We start from the raw sequence: 15,933 nt of genomic DNA on the forward strand, positions 1-15,933 counted from the left end.
TATTCTACTAGATGAACGGTCTGGATCACTACGTAATGAATCAGAAGGTGGCCATGATAAGAAACTTGAGAAACCCTGTAAGATACTCAAAATGACCCATGACAATGAAGAGACTCAACCACAGATCAGTTGCGGACCTTTGGTCCATTTCCAGCTGTGGCCACTTGGGCATTTCCCACTTGTGCTGTATAAGGTGGGTCCTTTGCCATTGCTTTAAGTGAAATTTTCTTAGAAAACCATTATATCTAATTGTACGGTCAGGGGTGGGTATTTGGACGGTCACATGGTAGGCGGCATTTTTTATTGTCGCACCCCAATTTGAAGGGTCTACAACACCTGCGCGTAAAACATCTAAGTTCTGTGGGGACCTCCATGTTGTATATGTATAATCCACTCCGTCCATCAGGTTAGGACCATCATTTAAACCGTACATAATAAATATAAGCCCGAAAATCGTGGGATAGAACAATGGGAGCAATGTAAAATTGCTCTCGCTAATTTCTACTTATATAGACCTGATCAACGGTTTTGATGAAAGGTACAACAGACAGTGGTTTCACACACAAACTATGGTTGGCAACCCAGTCCTTCTGTTACATTGGTGTGGTTCAGCTGAGTTGTGAATGTACCTTTTATTTTTAACCTCAGGGTGTAAAATAGGGGAGCGGGTTAGGTGCGGCCCTAACCGTGGGGGACAGCTTGATGAATTTTCCATGCCGTCCATCCGTTTTTCCAGATCATTTTAGCTTACGTAGAAAAAAATGAAGAATATCCAAATCCAAAGTGGACCATACTAAAGGAAACGGTGGTGATTGGCCATTATTGGACCACGTAAGTTTTGGATCAAGCTGATATTTGTTTTTATAGCTTCATCCAGGTTTATGTGATCTTATCAACAGGTTGGATGGCAAATAAACATTTCCGATACATTACAGTGCGCCCTACGAAGTTTTTAATGGTGGGGCGTTCAATCACCACTGTTTCCTTATAGTATGGTACACATGAGATTTCCATCTTCTTCATTTTTGGGCTCATGCCCTAAAATGACCTGATGAAACGCATCGACGGCGTGGATATAGAATACATACATCAAGGTGGGCCCCAAAGGTAAGGGCCGCACCGGAAACAGATTGGCTACTCCCCAGCGGTACTCTGTGGGCCCCACAATTATGTAAGTGTTTCATCCATTTTTACAGATCATTTTAGAGCTTGATACCAAAAATGAGAGGTATGCAAATCTCAGGTGGATCACACTACAGGAAAACAATAGTATAGTGGTTGGATATCCGCCATTAAAATCCTCCTAAGACCCACTGTACTGTTTATTTGACATCCAATCTGTTGATTTGGTCATACAGGCCCAGATGAAGGGAAAAAATAAAAATTATCTTCATCCAAAACTTTTATGGCCCCCAAAAGGTTTTTAATAGTCAACGCTCCTTCAACACTATTTCCTTGAATGCGGTCCACTTGAGATTGGGATATACCTCATTTTTTAGTCTCATATCATAAAATGATCTGGAAAAATAGATGGACGACATGGATAAAACACATACATCATGGTGGGGCCCACATAGCACCGACCACCAGCATTGGCTGGTAGCGGGGGGAGTAGCCAATCCGTTTCCGTATCAAGTGGGGTACACAGAGATGATCCGGCAGCATATCAGGGCTGGTCAACCATGAGGTACCTATACGTCTACTTAAGGTCAATAAACAATGGACGGTCCAAAACTTCTTATTTTCTGGCCAGATAATCTTCCTACAATCCGATAAATATTCTGCACACGTGCCATGTGGGCACGTGGCAAACCTCTGCTTTCATTTGGTCGTACGTACTCACAAGATCAACCTTATTCGTAGGGAATGCGTACCGCTAATAGAGAGCCACGCGTGGGGAACATTCACAAGATCCACGCCGTCCATCAGATGCGCTACCTCATTTTCTCACTACCGTCCAAAAATCAGGCAATCGATATTGCAGTTAGATTACGCCATTGGGTAAAAGTTTGGAAGGGGATGCCCACCATTAATTGTGTGTGGGGCCCACCGTAGTTTTTATATTCCATCCCATCCATTCATCTGACGCGTCTTACCAGGATGAAAGGCAAGCTTACTATTCAAAACTCAGGTGGAGCACATGTGCAGGACAAGTGAGGGGTGAATACCGTGCGTGCAGGAGCACTGAGACGTGTATCAGGTGGTACTCCTACCGTGAAAAAAAAAAACTTTTTGAATACACCATTGCGTGAACGGTGATGATCTCCAATAAGCGAGATTCTTTATTATATTACTACAAGGCTTCTATACGAACGGTCCGGACCATAACCTGACGTGGCGAAAGGAGAAACCCTTACTAACAGACATCTTTTTCAAAAGAAAAAAAAAAAAAAAAAACCTTTAATACTCTTGTAGAGCGTGATGGATGATACGCGGGCACTTGAACATTACTTTAAAATGTATACGTGGCATACAAATAAGTCAAGTTGGTCTGTCCGAACTATGGTCTCAGGTTACGTATATCATGAACAAAAATTTATATGATCATCTGACCATCAGATTGGTAGAGAATTTATGGACGGTTAAACACGAAAGATATGCAATGGCCCTATTTTAACAGATATCAGAGGTTAGAATTGCTTAATCGATTTGATCTTGGGATTTCTGAATTTAGTCGAGTTAACGTCCGCCACATGTGTAATTCCTGAGTGCCTGTACATCAAGCTTATGGCTCTACCGGAGTATGAAATAATTCTTAAATAGTCATTTACCATTTTATCCTTCCAGTGTTTGTAACTACGAGAACTACATAATTGCTCTCGCAGCACTATAAGTTATAGTGCCCGTAGCTGCATTGGAACACTAAGACAGTTCTATCCATTGATCTATAGTGTTCATTAGGTCCAGCACAAATTTACGGGCTTCCATGCAAACAATACATCATGACGGAGAAATATTAACCATTTGATCAATGGTCTTATATGGACGGCCAATATCATTTCCAAAATAAAAATAAAAATCTGATCAACCATTTGATCCATCTATTTGTCAGGGATCAAAGTGGATTTCTTATAATTCTAAAGAATCACTTTTATTATGAAATCGTAACCATCCTATCCTTGGTTTGGAAAATGGATGGCTGAAGAAAATAATACCAGAACAGTAACGGATTTGATCATCTGACCTGTGAGATTTTACTTTATAGCCTATGAACCGTGTTCTGGACCTAATGATCAGTTCAGATCGATCAATTGGACTGTCAAAGTGAACTAATACAACTAGAAGCACTGTAACTTATGGTGCCGCGAGAGCACTGGAGCATTGACAATCTAGTACAGAGATGGGCATTTTGGTCAATCAAATTAAAATTGACCAAAAACCTCCTGGTCCACAAAACTGCCTTTCTCTTCCCATTTTTCTCAAGGGTCACATGCTCGTCGCTTAGAAGAACAACCGCATTAGCGTACCTCGCGCTAGGTACCCACTGGGGTTGCTTTCGCAAACCGATAGCTACTTTGGAGGAATTTTCATGTGATCCAACGCATCCATAAGATTTAATGACTCATTTTAACCATTGGATCCAAATTTCACTTTAATATCAAACTCAAGTAGACCACACCACAGAAACCAGTTGGGATGGAACGTCCTCTATTAGTTCTGTGTAAGATCCACCGTGCTTTATATATTCCATCCAATCCATTAATCTGATATACCACATGAGGATGAAATAATTACCCAAAAAATTACAGTATTCCAAAACTCGAGTGGCCCAAAATACTTAAATTTACAGGATTTAGAAATATTTTCTGGGTTGGTCCACTTGAATGTTGAACCACCCTGATTTCAGGGATCAAGGAAAAAAAACAGAGATTCAACTGATGGACGGCGTGGATATTACGTACGTTACACCGTTTCCCGACGTTAGATCTAGTGCAAGGTACACAAGCGTTTTCCTTAGCATAGACGCTTGGATAACGGTCTTGGAGAATGTCAAGATATCGGGGCACGTGACCAGCCTACGAGTCACACTCATTTTTGCACGTGCCGCAGGAGAAGGAGCACTCAAAGGAGCGTTGTTGTCGTCATCACAGCAATTTCCAACATAATAAATACGAAGGGAATTCGCGTGAGGAAATATTGAAAACGTGAATTGGATCACACGTGCCGACATTAAACACACGTATCATATCCAGAACGTTTATTCCTCGGATCCAATCTTGATCATCCTATGGACCGTAAAAAAAGGCAAATCCACTAAGTAAAAGGGCCACACTTGTGTACTGAAAATGGACGGATAGAAATAACTCTCAGATGCTTATATCCAAATCATACCTGTTTCCCACCTGATAAGTCACAAATGAAAAGGTTGGCCCTGATAAGCACCTGAAGGAATGGTCCAGATCTCACATACGTGTGAAATGTTACCAGTGCGCTGCGATTCAGCTCTTCAATTTTTAATCCCGCGAGTCTATTTAGTTTTCTCGTAACTATACTCATACAATTTTCAAAAGGGAACAGTCCGCATGACTAGGTTGGCAACGTCGAGGATCGCACGTGCGTCACACAGGTACACATGGTGGGCCCCATTGAAAGGATTCTATATAAAGGGGCCCTTAGTTTCTAATATGCCAGGCAACCCACGTATTGTATGTTATAGTGTGTGAAGATGGGAGAAAGTGGTGTTCTGTTACTTGTGTTTGCTCTGTGCGCGTGCGTGTCACACGTGCAAGGTGCCATCACGCTGCCACCAGCGGGCACGGTGCTGCATTTCTACAAGAACACCACGTGCGGCAACGACATAGAGGAGTACGTGAAGCTCCAGGTGAAACTCGTGTGGGATAAGGACCCTTCGATCACGCCTGCGTTGCTCCGCCTGCTCTATTCTGATTGCTTTGTAACGGTACGTGCCAAGCATGTGGGTAGTCCACGCCATGTCCCACCTGATCTGTTTACATATCCATGTTTTGCTAGAACAGAAACTCCCATGGTCCCAGGGGGAGCAATGGGCGGTTTTGGACCGGGCCCAGCCCAACCTGTCTTGGCCTAGGCCCATCATACCCCAAGGCTAAAAGAATTTTAGCTGGGGACGGCCCCCACTTGAATGGCCCTAAAATCCCTGTTTCCCACTTGAGCATTCTTAATCTATCCGTTGATAAAGTGGACCACACATGCACAAAGAAATAGACACCAAAAGGAACAACAAAATCAATGGTCTACGTTCAAGATGCATGGGTTGCCCTGCCCCATCAAGGATTAGATTGGAATATCTGTGGAATATACGAACTACATATAGGCCGAGGCGGTTTGGCTAGTGGTCGGTTCTATGTGGACCCCACCATGATATATGTGGTTTATCCATGCCGTCCATCCATTTTGAATGATAATTTTAGGGCTTGATCCGAAAAATGAGTTATATCTAAATATCAAGTGGACCACACCATGGAAAACAGTAGTGGTTGAATGTCCACCATTAGAAACCACCTAGGGCCCACTGTAATGGTTATTTGACATCTAACCTGTTGATTAGGTCATACAGACTTGGATGAAGGGAAATATATATATATATATATATATATATATATATATATATATATAAGTTTGATCTAAAACTTTTGTGTTTTCTAGTAAGTTTTTAATAGTGGGCGACCAATTAACACTTTGAAGTCCACTTGAGATTTGGATCAACCTCATTCTAGGCTCGTACCATAAAATGACCTATTAAAATGGGTCATGCATGAAACAAATAATCATGGTAGGGGCTGACCACTAGTCATTGGCTAGTGACATAATCCGTAGCCAATCTATTTGCCCATATAGGTGGGTCTGGGTAGGGCTGAAATGACTTGAGACCAAGCCCGGGCCTAAAATTGATCCACGGGCCTAGCTCAGAGGTCCAAGCATCATCCAAAACCGTGTTGGACGCATCATGCTAGGCTGGATCCGGCCCATATATCACATTTGTTACTAAATGACCTTTCGGGTCTCAGGTCGGACCCAATACAGGTCTGACTCGGGACTGTGATAGGGTCCTGCAGGTCGGCTGGGCCAATGTTTTGGAGCACCGGTCGTGGGTCTATGTTTGGAAAAATAGCTTGATGATGCCCAACCTAACCTGAGGGTAGGCCCAGTTATCTGTGCAGACGATTTCACAATGACTTGATCCTGTTTAATACCACAATTCAAACCCGACTCGGGGTGAGTCCAGGTGATTCAGTCCCAACTCGGGTGAGTCGGCTCATGGGTAAACGAGTCAAGTCGACTCACCTAGTTTTCTTGAAACACGTGTTGGATTCTGGCCCACTGTGTTTGGACGGTGGGGGATAGATCTGTACCAAGTCCTTCGTGAATTTGGGTTAACAAAGTGGGGCCCACTTTTTTATTACAACCACTTAAGAATGGGGAGTTATCTGCTATTCTTGCAAAGTACGACGCATGCGTATCATCCACCACACTTTGACAGAGTATTAACGTTTTTCTCTTCCACTCCCATGTAAAGGGTAGACTGATGCTCTTCTCGCATATGAGCATGTACACTCCCACGTAAATGAGTGTGCATGCATTCATGCAAGTGCAACGCCACGAATTTACATCTAAATGTCCTCATCATGCTAACATTCTATGTATGGTATTAATCTAGGGCTGCGATGCATCGATACTGCTTGATGGACCTGATTCGGAGAAAAAAGCACCGCAGAATCTGGGCCTCAGGGCGTTCGTCCTGATCGACAAGATCAAGGAGGTTTTAGAAAAGAGGTGCCCACGAACGGTCTCCTGCGCTGACATCCTCAACCTCGCCACACGTGACGCGGCTCACCTGGTAATATAGACAAACAAGCATATATGCGTACCTACTGTTTAAATTATCGAATTATCTTTGATATTATCTTTATCTCCAGCACAGTGATATGGATAACACCGGTAGCAATATTGATAATGCAGGTAGTATTGGAAATTCTAAGTATTAGCAATACATAGTTAGGTGTTACCAACGTATCAATATCACTAATGTAATCATCACTATTTTTAACTATATAAATTCTAAGTGTCGCTTGTATTGCTAATGCATCAATATCGTCAATATTTTCAACTATGTAAATTCTTGGTAATGCTTATATCATAAGTGTATCGACGATATTTCAATAATATCCCAACCTATTGATATTATCAATTTTTTTAATTAGATTAAATTATATTTCAATTTTTTTCATAGGCATATGGTTGTATGCAATGTTCGAAATATCAGTATCGTGTTATGTATTGCACCTTTGGGATACAGATATGTATTGGTTATCACATGGGATATATCGGTTGTATTGCGTAATGTATCGTTGTTATTAGAAACATAGGAGAAATTTGTCGATTTTTTCAATGAAACTTCAATGATTGTTAAAAAATACATCAACGCATACTTATAAATTAAAATATTGCAAAAAATAGGTGTACATAATAGCTTTTTTTTTATATAAGGTCATAATCTATGCATTGTCTAACTGAATTGATGCAAGTATATTCACAGTTCATTCATATAATTTATAAATATAAGAAAATGTGTGGAAACACAACCAATACATTTAAAAGCAAAAGAAAAATCACTAAATTAAGTTACATACATGTTTGATTTTATGTTTGAACATAAAGATTGCAACCCATTTACGACCAAGTGAGAAATTTTAATTTTTTCAACTTTCCACAATTCAGTCCTTCTCCTCCAAATCTCAAAATTGAAGTTTCTAATCCATGTATTTGTAACAATTTAATGCTAAATTTAACATGATTTATTGAAAAAAAATCTCGAAAATAAAAAATGCTCACCGAATCGAACATGTAAGATATATCGCACTACTTGCAAGTTTCATATCGCACATGTGGGATATAAGATATATCGTAGGATATATCGGCCAATATCATCGATATTTAAAACACCGGTTGTATGTAGTGTTCAATTTATCATTGATAATATTAATAATATCTCAATATTATCGATATCACAACATGTGTGATATTGAAACCATGATATTTTGTTTCCTTTCTAATTGTTGATGATTTCTTGATAAAATATCATGTGTTGTTAATATTTTGTAATATCGATGGAAGTTTGGATGGAAAGTTGGATGGTTAGATTGATTTCTTACAACAGCACATGCTTTTAAGGCTTCATTAAATAGAACTTGTTATGTATGAATTCTTTTTGTAATTTTTTTATTTCTAAATATACAAATCCGTACATTTTAAGATCTCTAAAAATTTCGCTGAAAATTCTACCAGTTTTTCTATATTTCTCCACATTTTCATTTATTAACGATATTATCGGCAATATCAATATTGTTTCCATATCCCTTCCAGTGAAACTTGTAGCGATACCGATACTTCAAACACTGTGCATATCATTGTATGTGTGGAAAGAGCATCTAAAATGCACCATGGAGGGTGCTCAGGGTGTCAATGCATGGGTCAGGTTTGGGCTGTGCCAAGCTCTGTTCAAGTCTAGCTCACATTATTTATTGTAAGTAGAGGTGGGCATCGAGCCAAGTCGAGTAGAGGTGGGCTAAGCTCGGCACGGCTTGTCCATGATGTACTCGAGTTCGAGCTCGAGCTTGGCCTCGAGCTCAACATTAAATCTTGGCTTATTTGCCAAAGCTGTCGAGTCGAGCTAGTGGTTCAAGTCGAGTCGAGCTCGAGCTTGTTGGGTGAGAGAATAATGGATTCTGTTCTTGATCCTCCTCCATTGATGAAAAATTTAAAAATCTTAAGAGAATCAAAGCAAAATCCGATGAAAAAACCAAACAAAGCTTCGAATCGGATGAGGAAACTTGTAAGAACTGATCTGTTCTTGATCTTCTTCCACCAGCAGAAATTCAAGTATTAGAAAAGAAACAAAGCAGAACACAGATCAAAAATCCAAGTAAAGAGTTCTAGCTGTTCTTGATCTTCTTCCACCAGCAGAAATCCAAGTACTAGAAAAGAAACAAAGCAGAACACAAATCAGAAATCCAAGTAAAGAGCTCTAGCCAATCAGATCATTGAATTTCCTTGAAGCTCAAACAAACTTGAGAAGAACCCATCTTGGATTTCTTGGGTTTCTCGCCCAAGAAGTAGACCTCAGGAGATTGAAATCATACTATTGTGGAGCTGAAATGAAAACTGGTGGTGGCAGTCTAGGCAGGCGTGCGGCTGGCAGTGGGTAGAGAAAGAGAAGAAAGGGAAAGGGAAAGGGGGTGCGTGCGGTCGGGTAGAGACTCTAGGGTTTTTTTTTTTTTTTTTAATTTTAAAGTTAAAAGTTAAAACTTATATTAATATAATATATATATATATATATTAATATATTTAATATTTAATATTTAATATATTTATTAATCGAGCCGAGTCGAGCTTGAGTTTGAGCTTTGAGTCGAGTTGAGTCGAGTTGAAATGCCCCTTGGTCAAACTTGGCTTGAACTCAACTCAAGCTTCAAATAATTAGCTTGGCTCGGCTTGAATCGGCCATTCAAGCTGAGTCAATCTGAGCTGACTCGAGCCGAGTCTAGCAAGTTTTTCGAGCTAGCTTGACTCATGAACAGCCCTATTTGTAAGTGTAAAGCCGACCCGGGCCTTCCACAGGCCAAAATAGTCGAGCATGAAAATGGCCAGAATTTTGCATGGGCCTGAGCCCGAGCTTGATAACTAAAATAAGAGGGAAGAGAGAAAGTTCATTGGAACGGGATTTTTTCACTTCCTCTTATTCTTCAAGGCCCACTGCAACCCAACCCAACCAGACCCAAACTCGGGTTGAGTCACAAGTTGCAATCTAGGTCCAAATTCTTACCCCGTGATCAAATGAGTTGGATCCGGGCCTCTGCACCCGACCCGGCCTAAAAATGTATTCATTTCTGGGTTAAAATTACTGAAGGACTCCTGACCTTTTTTGGGCGTTTTCTCAGGCAGGTGCACCAGCCTATCCAGTTTTTACAGGGAGAAGGGACGGCTTCAAATCAAGTGCTAAATCCGTGGATCTTCCAGACCCGAATATATCATTGCAGGAAGGACTTGCTTACTTCAAATCCAAGGGTCTTGATGTGCTGGACCTCGGAACCCTCTTGGGTAAGTATCGGATCGATGACGTTAATTCCTCTACAGGCACACGTGCGTATCATCTGGGCCCAATCACTCCCTTGGCCAATCGGGAACCTTCCCTGGCCCATAAGTGAGGCCAATCCACTCATCCGACGGGCCACATTGAGTATGAAGGAGATGGACGGTTAAAAAGAAATCACTCTGGCCTAAATTCAACATACGCATGTGGCCCACCTGACAAGCGAACCGGCATAGGGAACGTTCACATTGAGAGCCCCCACCTGGTACACGGCTCGGATTTCACATACGTGTGCAACATTGGCACGTGCGTTCTGACGCGTGCGTTGGCATGGGGAATGATTACGCGGTTGGGTACTCCACCACAACAACTGTGTTCACTCGGTACACTTGGACATCGGATCAACCGATCTGGACCGTACATCAGTTATAGTATACATTTTCACGGCTACCAAGAAAAAATTGCACGAATCGGATGATCAAATCCATTCATGAGACGTAGCCGTGGATGTGGTGAGTAGGATGACCCGATGAAAGTGACATAAGCGGGTAATGATGCTCTGTTGAATCTGTAAGTATCAAATAATCTCGACCATTCATTTTATAGGCCCTTGATGGGATGTTGGATTATTCCGATGGATGCAATTTTTTCACGGTGGGCCATGAAATGTATGATGGACCAAGTGGACCATCTGGATCTTATGATTGGTTGCACAGGTGATGCCATTGAACTTAAACTTCACCACCGTTCAACTCAACAATACTCACACTGATACTGGTGCTTCCGCAACCTTTGTAGAATAAGCTTATTCTACAATGTTGTATGTAGGTCCCACATCCACATTCAGGTGGGTCACACCACAAGGTACGGTTGAGATGGCTATTCCCACAATTAAAACTTTCAAGATTGTGTGTGGGGCCCACTGTGATTTGAATATCCCATCCAATTCATTCTTAAGATGCATCCCTCGATTAGAAAAAATCGTACCATTTCAAAACTGCTGAGGGCCACTCTAAGTGATTTTAGAGGTTTAAGGTTTATTTTTACAAGGTGTGGCCCACCATAACGTTGGATCGGCTTGAATTTTGAGATTCAAATAGACCATGATGGGGCACACATGATGGACGGAGTGGATGTTATGAAAAAATAAATATGGGCCCACACACAACATTGTAGAATAAGTTTATGCTACAAACATAGTACAGGTGGTAGATCGGGTGAAAGATATCTCGTTTCAACACATGTCTCGGTATTGATTCCGGGGTGACTGCCAGTGAAGTATGAACTGACATTGGGTGTACTGACAAGCTATAGAGAGAGAGAGACATGCTCACATGCGCACCTACGCATGTGTGCTCCTTTGCACACGTGTCAGAGTTGTCTAATCTGAACGGTCCATGTGATGCGGAATCCCATGAAACCTAATGTGACAAATTTGCACCTTGATCTAAAAGTCTGGTGGGCCATAGAAAAGAGAAATGCAAATTAAGGGAGAAAACTGTTTTCATTTTTTATGGCCCATCAAAGTTTTAAATCAAAGTAAAACTTGGCCCCAAGGGGTTTCACCAGGTGTTGCTTCATATTAACGGTTCAGATTTTGGATCCACATCAAGTAGGATGGGTTCTCAAAAAAGTTGGCACCAGTTCTGCGCGAACTGGTGCGCAGGTGAGCATTTTCATATATATATATATATATATATATGTGTGTGTGTGGAAGTGCTCACATGGGAATCAGTTTGTACAGACTACATACGAACTTTTTTGAGAACTCGCCATATCTGATGAGTCTCGAAAATCCGAACGGTCCACATGAAGTAGAATCTCATGAAACCTCCTGGTATCATTTTTTACTTTGAACCAAAGCTTCGGTGGGCCATGAAAAATGCAAACAGTTTATTCTCTTGATTTGAATTTCTCTTTGTTATGGCCCACCAAAATCTTAGATCAGGGTGAAAACTCACTCTCTGAGGTTTCATGGGATTCCGCATCTTATGGACTGTTTGGATTTGAGACCCATGACACGTGTACAAAGGTGCGCACGTGTGTAGGTGCGTAGGATATATATATATAGTCATGCTCCCCTACGCACCTACGCACTTGTGCACCTTTGCACACGTGTCATGGGTGTCTAATTTGAACGGTCCATGTGATGCAGAATCCCCTGAAACTTTATGTGATAAATTTTCACCCTGATCTAAAATTCTAGTGGGCCATAGCAAAGAGAAATGCAATTCAAGGGAGGAAACTGTTTTCATTTTTCATGGGCCATCAAAGTTTTAGATCAAAGTAAAAGTTGGGCCTGTGGGGTTTCATGAGGTGCTGCTTCACATGAACGGTTCAGATTTTGGATCCACATCACATAGGATGGGTTCTCAAAAAAGTTCCTACGTAGTATGTATAGTATGTACGAACTGGTTCGCAGGTGAGCGTTTCCGCGTGTGTGTATATATATATATATATATATATATATATATATATATACACGGTACAAGAACCGGCCTCTACTTCCCAAATTCCGCTAGCAAGTCTTTTTCATATCCTAAATAAGCTTTAAAATTACCAAAATATCCGTATCTTCATATCTTCACAATGACCAAATTACCCCTCTTCCCATGCATGCACATATTCACGTACGTATCTTGTACCCCAACAGGTGCTCACACCGTCGGCTCTACGCATTGCCGCTACATCCGCGACCGGCTATACAATTACAAAGGTACCGGTAAGACCGACCCGAACATGAACTCGACGTTGGTGGCCGAGCTAAAGAAGGCATGCCCACAGAAGAAGACCGGCAAATCTGACCCGACCGTCTTCTTGAACCCCGAATCCGGTAATAGCTATAAATTCCGAAACACCTATTACTCGAGGGTGCTAACGAAGGAGGCCATACTCCAAATAGACCAGCAGCTCATCTTGGGCAGCGACACGTTAAAAATCACTCAGGAATTCGCAGCTGGTGCTCCTGGCATGCCTGGCTTTGAAGATTTCCGGCGGTCGTTCGCTCTGTCGATGAGTCGGATGGGGAATCTGGGCGTCTTGACTGGAAAACTGGGAGAAATAAGGCAGAACTGCCGGTTCACGAACAAGGACAATCCGCACTTGAAGTAGTGTGGAGGAGAATATGCATGATGATGGTAGGGGCATTTTGGTCATTGTAAAGATGAAAGGCATTCATGCATGGCTCTTTGTTTTCTTCGGGTGTGGAGATAGTTATTTGAATAAAGATATACAATTTATAATGAATTTATTACATGTTTTTATTTTTTTCTTTGGGGATCAGATGGTCACTATTAAACTGTCCATTATATAAAGATGAGAAATGTATTTGTCCGATCAGATAATAACTTCCAATCTTTTATGTGTGAGCAACATCCAAGACGTTTAGTAGGTTGGCACAATCAATGGGGTTGAAAATCAGGTACATATACTCAATGAGCGGACCACGAGCTGTATTATTTTATTTATCAATGGCTAAATATTGTTTTTAATGGCTTGCCTAAATAGTGGATGGGTATTTTTGTTGTTGTTCAATCAAATATGAGGTCATGCATATTAACGAAGTTCTCGTATTCAGTTAAATGCGTGCAATTAGATAGTGCCGGCGTGTCAAAGTTATACTGAACTCAAGTTTGATTGAACACTTGCGATCTATGTGTTAAATCAGTCGTATGATCAGACCTATAAAAGTTAACCTGACTACGTGAGATAGCTTGCCGAATGTATTTGGACACATGTCTTTATAAGCTTGTCGAGCATGCTGCTTCAACCATATGTGTGTCTCGTCTGTAAGCGTGCGGCTCTAAGCCATTCTACTTTTAGTAAGTGACATGTGATCGAAGGATTTAAAGCGAAAGATATCTTTGATGCATAAGTAGGATTTCATCCATCATTTGTAACTAGTACTAACATGTGGCGAAAGTTCATTTGTCCACATGAACGCACCAGGACAAGCATAAACAGGAATTGCACAAGGTGATTAGAAGTGCCGAACCTATTGAGGCTCGCTTTCCCGATTGCCTTTTTAAGCGCTGCGCTCTGCGCTCGGGCATCTCTCTCTGGGAAGCCCTACGCTTCGCTTTTCAGAAGGTCGTTCATTAGTCAGTTTTCAATAGTGCTTTCTTCCTTGCTTTTAGTCGGAAGGCGGGGAAGGCTAGTCCTACTAAAGCTGCCTTTGCCAATCAAAGTTGTTGCACCCCTACTAATCAAATGCCCCTATCCTAAGGTGGGTTGGGTACCAGTGCTCAAAGACGATAGTCTAAAGACAAAACAGCCTACCACAAAACTCAAGTGGGCCACAACATGAGGAAGAATGGGGAGCAATTGGGTGAGAGACACCCACCATACAAATTTCTATATTGTATAGGGCAAACGTACTGTTCATATGGCATCTAATCCAATCATCATACTGCAGGCCCCACCAAGATGTAGGGACACGCCATAAGTTGGCCCATTTAATAGCTCATGTGGGCTACAAAATGTTGAGATAGAGAATTTGGGTGTGATTTTACACTATTTCCTATGGCGAGCCCCACCTGGGTTTTGGATTGGGCTGATTTTTTAAATGTAGGGTGAAGATGAGATGGTGCTGCATGGCCTGGATTCACACACAGACCAATGTGCTCCTGAGAAGCTCAAACAACCGTGTGAGAACTCATGTTCCAAAGCAAGTGATCAGACCCATGTGTACGTATGTATACTTATGTGCACTCGGATCAGGTGGTGTTGCTCACACCAACCCCAACGGTGGTGTGGTGATTTTATGGGCGTTGTGGGCCCACCCTGATATGTGTTTTTATATTCAAGCCGTCCATTCATTTTGCTGGTTCATTTTTGAGAATAAACTCAAAAAAAAAATAAAAAAAATGAAGCATATCTAAAGCTCAAGTGGACCACACCTAAGGAAGTTGTGGTGATTGAATGCCCACCATTAAAATCTTCTTGGTGTTGTTGTTCAATCTACACATGGTCACACATGTAATGATTGGTTTGATTTCAATTGAACTTGTATAAATATATTAAATATTGGGCAGGCCAGAGTCATATTCGACTCAAATTACATGGATTAGAATCATATAGGTGAACATTAACTAAACTATTTAGCCACTAATTGTTAAAACAATTGGGCAATATATGATGGAGAGGGTTAGTCTTTCTTATGTATCCTTTTGCCTTGAAAATAAGGACTTTTCTTATAGCAGCGATAGTTTAGGTTATGTTAGCTCAATAAAATTGATAAAAAATAGAAAAGCTAATAAAAGGCTTGATGATCTAATTAATCTAAATATGAATATAGTATGATCGGCAAAAGGAAAGTAACTAGGCAGAAGAGATTAATGTGGCGGTATGTGTTGGCGAAATGGTTGTGGTCTTGATAGTACACTCCAGACTTGAATGGCAGTGAGACAATCGTGGTGTATGGTTCACAGGTCATGGCCAGAAAATTATCAAGCAAGAACTCAACAATTTGGTGAATCCAAAGACAAGTTCATTGATATTTATAATATTAAACTAGCCAGCGCTTACTGCGGCGGTGCATTGGACAATAATAAAAATTAAGCTAAAAAACTAGAGACTTCAAACTTGTTGCAGCATGGTGCTTGACAAAAGTAGAGGAAACTATGATTAAAACTAACAGAGATATGCATCCTATCCCTAGATTGAATGAGCATCATAGAGATTAAAGTTTTATATGTAATTATATTGGCACGAGGCTTGGTGATCTTTTTTTTGCGCTACTTTTATAGACTTAAGAGGCAATGGTTGGGAGATCTCGTGCAACCTTCCTTGATACTCCACATAAGTGTAACCTATAGCATTCGGCTACGTGTACAAAATAGATCACATGATTGTGTAGCTCTCAT

The 15,933-nt window shown here is 41.1% G+C and overlaps 1 protein-coding gene across 1 annotated transcript; it reads left to right on the forward strand.

The window, feature by feature from the left end:
* The first annotated feature begins 4,666 nt into the window (after nt 1–4,666).
* Nucleotides 4,667–13,299, forward strand: LOC131238968 (probable peroxidase 61). The gene is made up of 4 exons (XM_058236542.1): nt 4,667–4,900; nt 6,638–6,817; nt 9,918–10,077; nt 12,723–13,299. Exons 1-4 carry the CDS (start codon nt 4,667–4,669, stop codon nt 13,178–13,180), a joined length of 1,032 nt encoding a protein of 343 aa, XP_058092525.1. The 3' UTR covers nt 13,181–13,299.
* The last annotated feature ends 2,634 nt before the right edge of the window (nt 13,300–15,933 follow it).

This window comes from Magnolia sinica, chromosome 3 (assembly GCF_029962835.1).
Source record: "Magnolia sinica isolate HGM2019 chromosome 3, MsV1, whole genome shotgun sequence".
Lineage (NCBI taxonomy): Eukaryota > Viridiplantae > Streptophyta > Magnoliopsida > Magnoliales > Magnoliaceae > Magnolia > Magnolia sinica.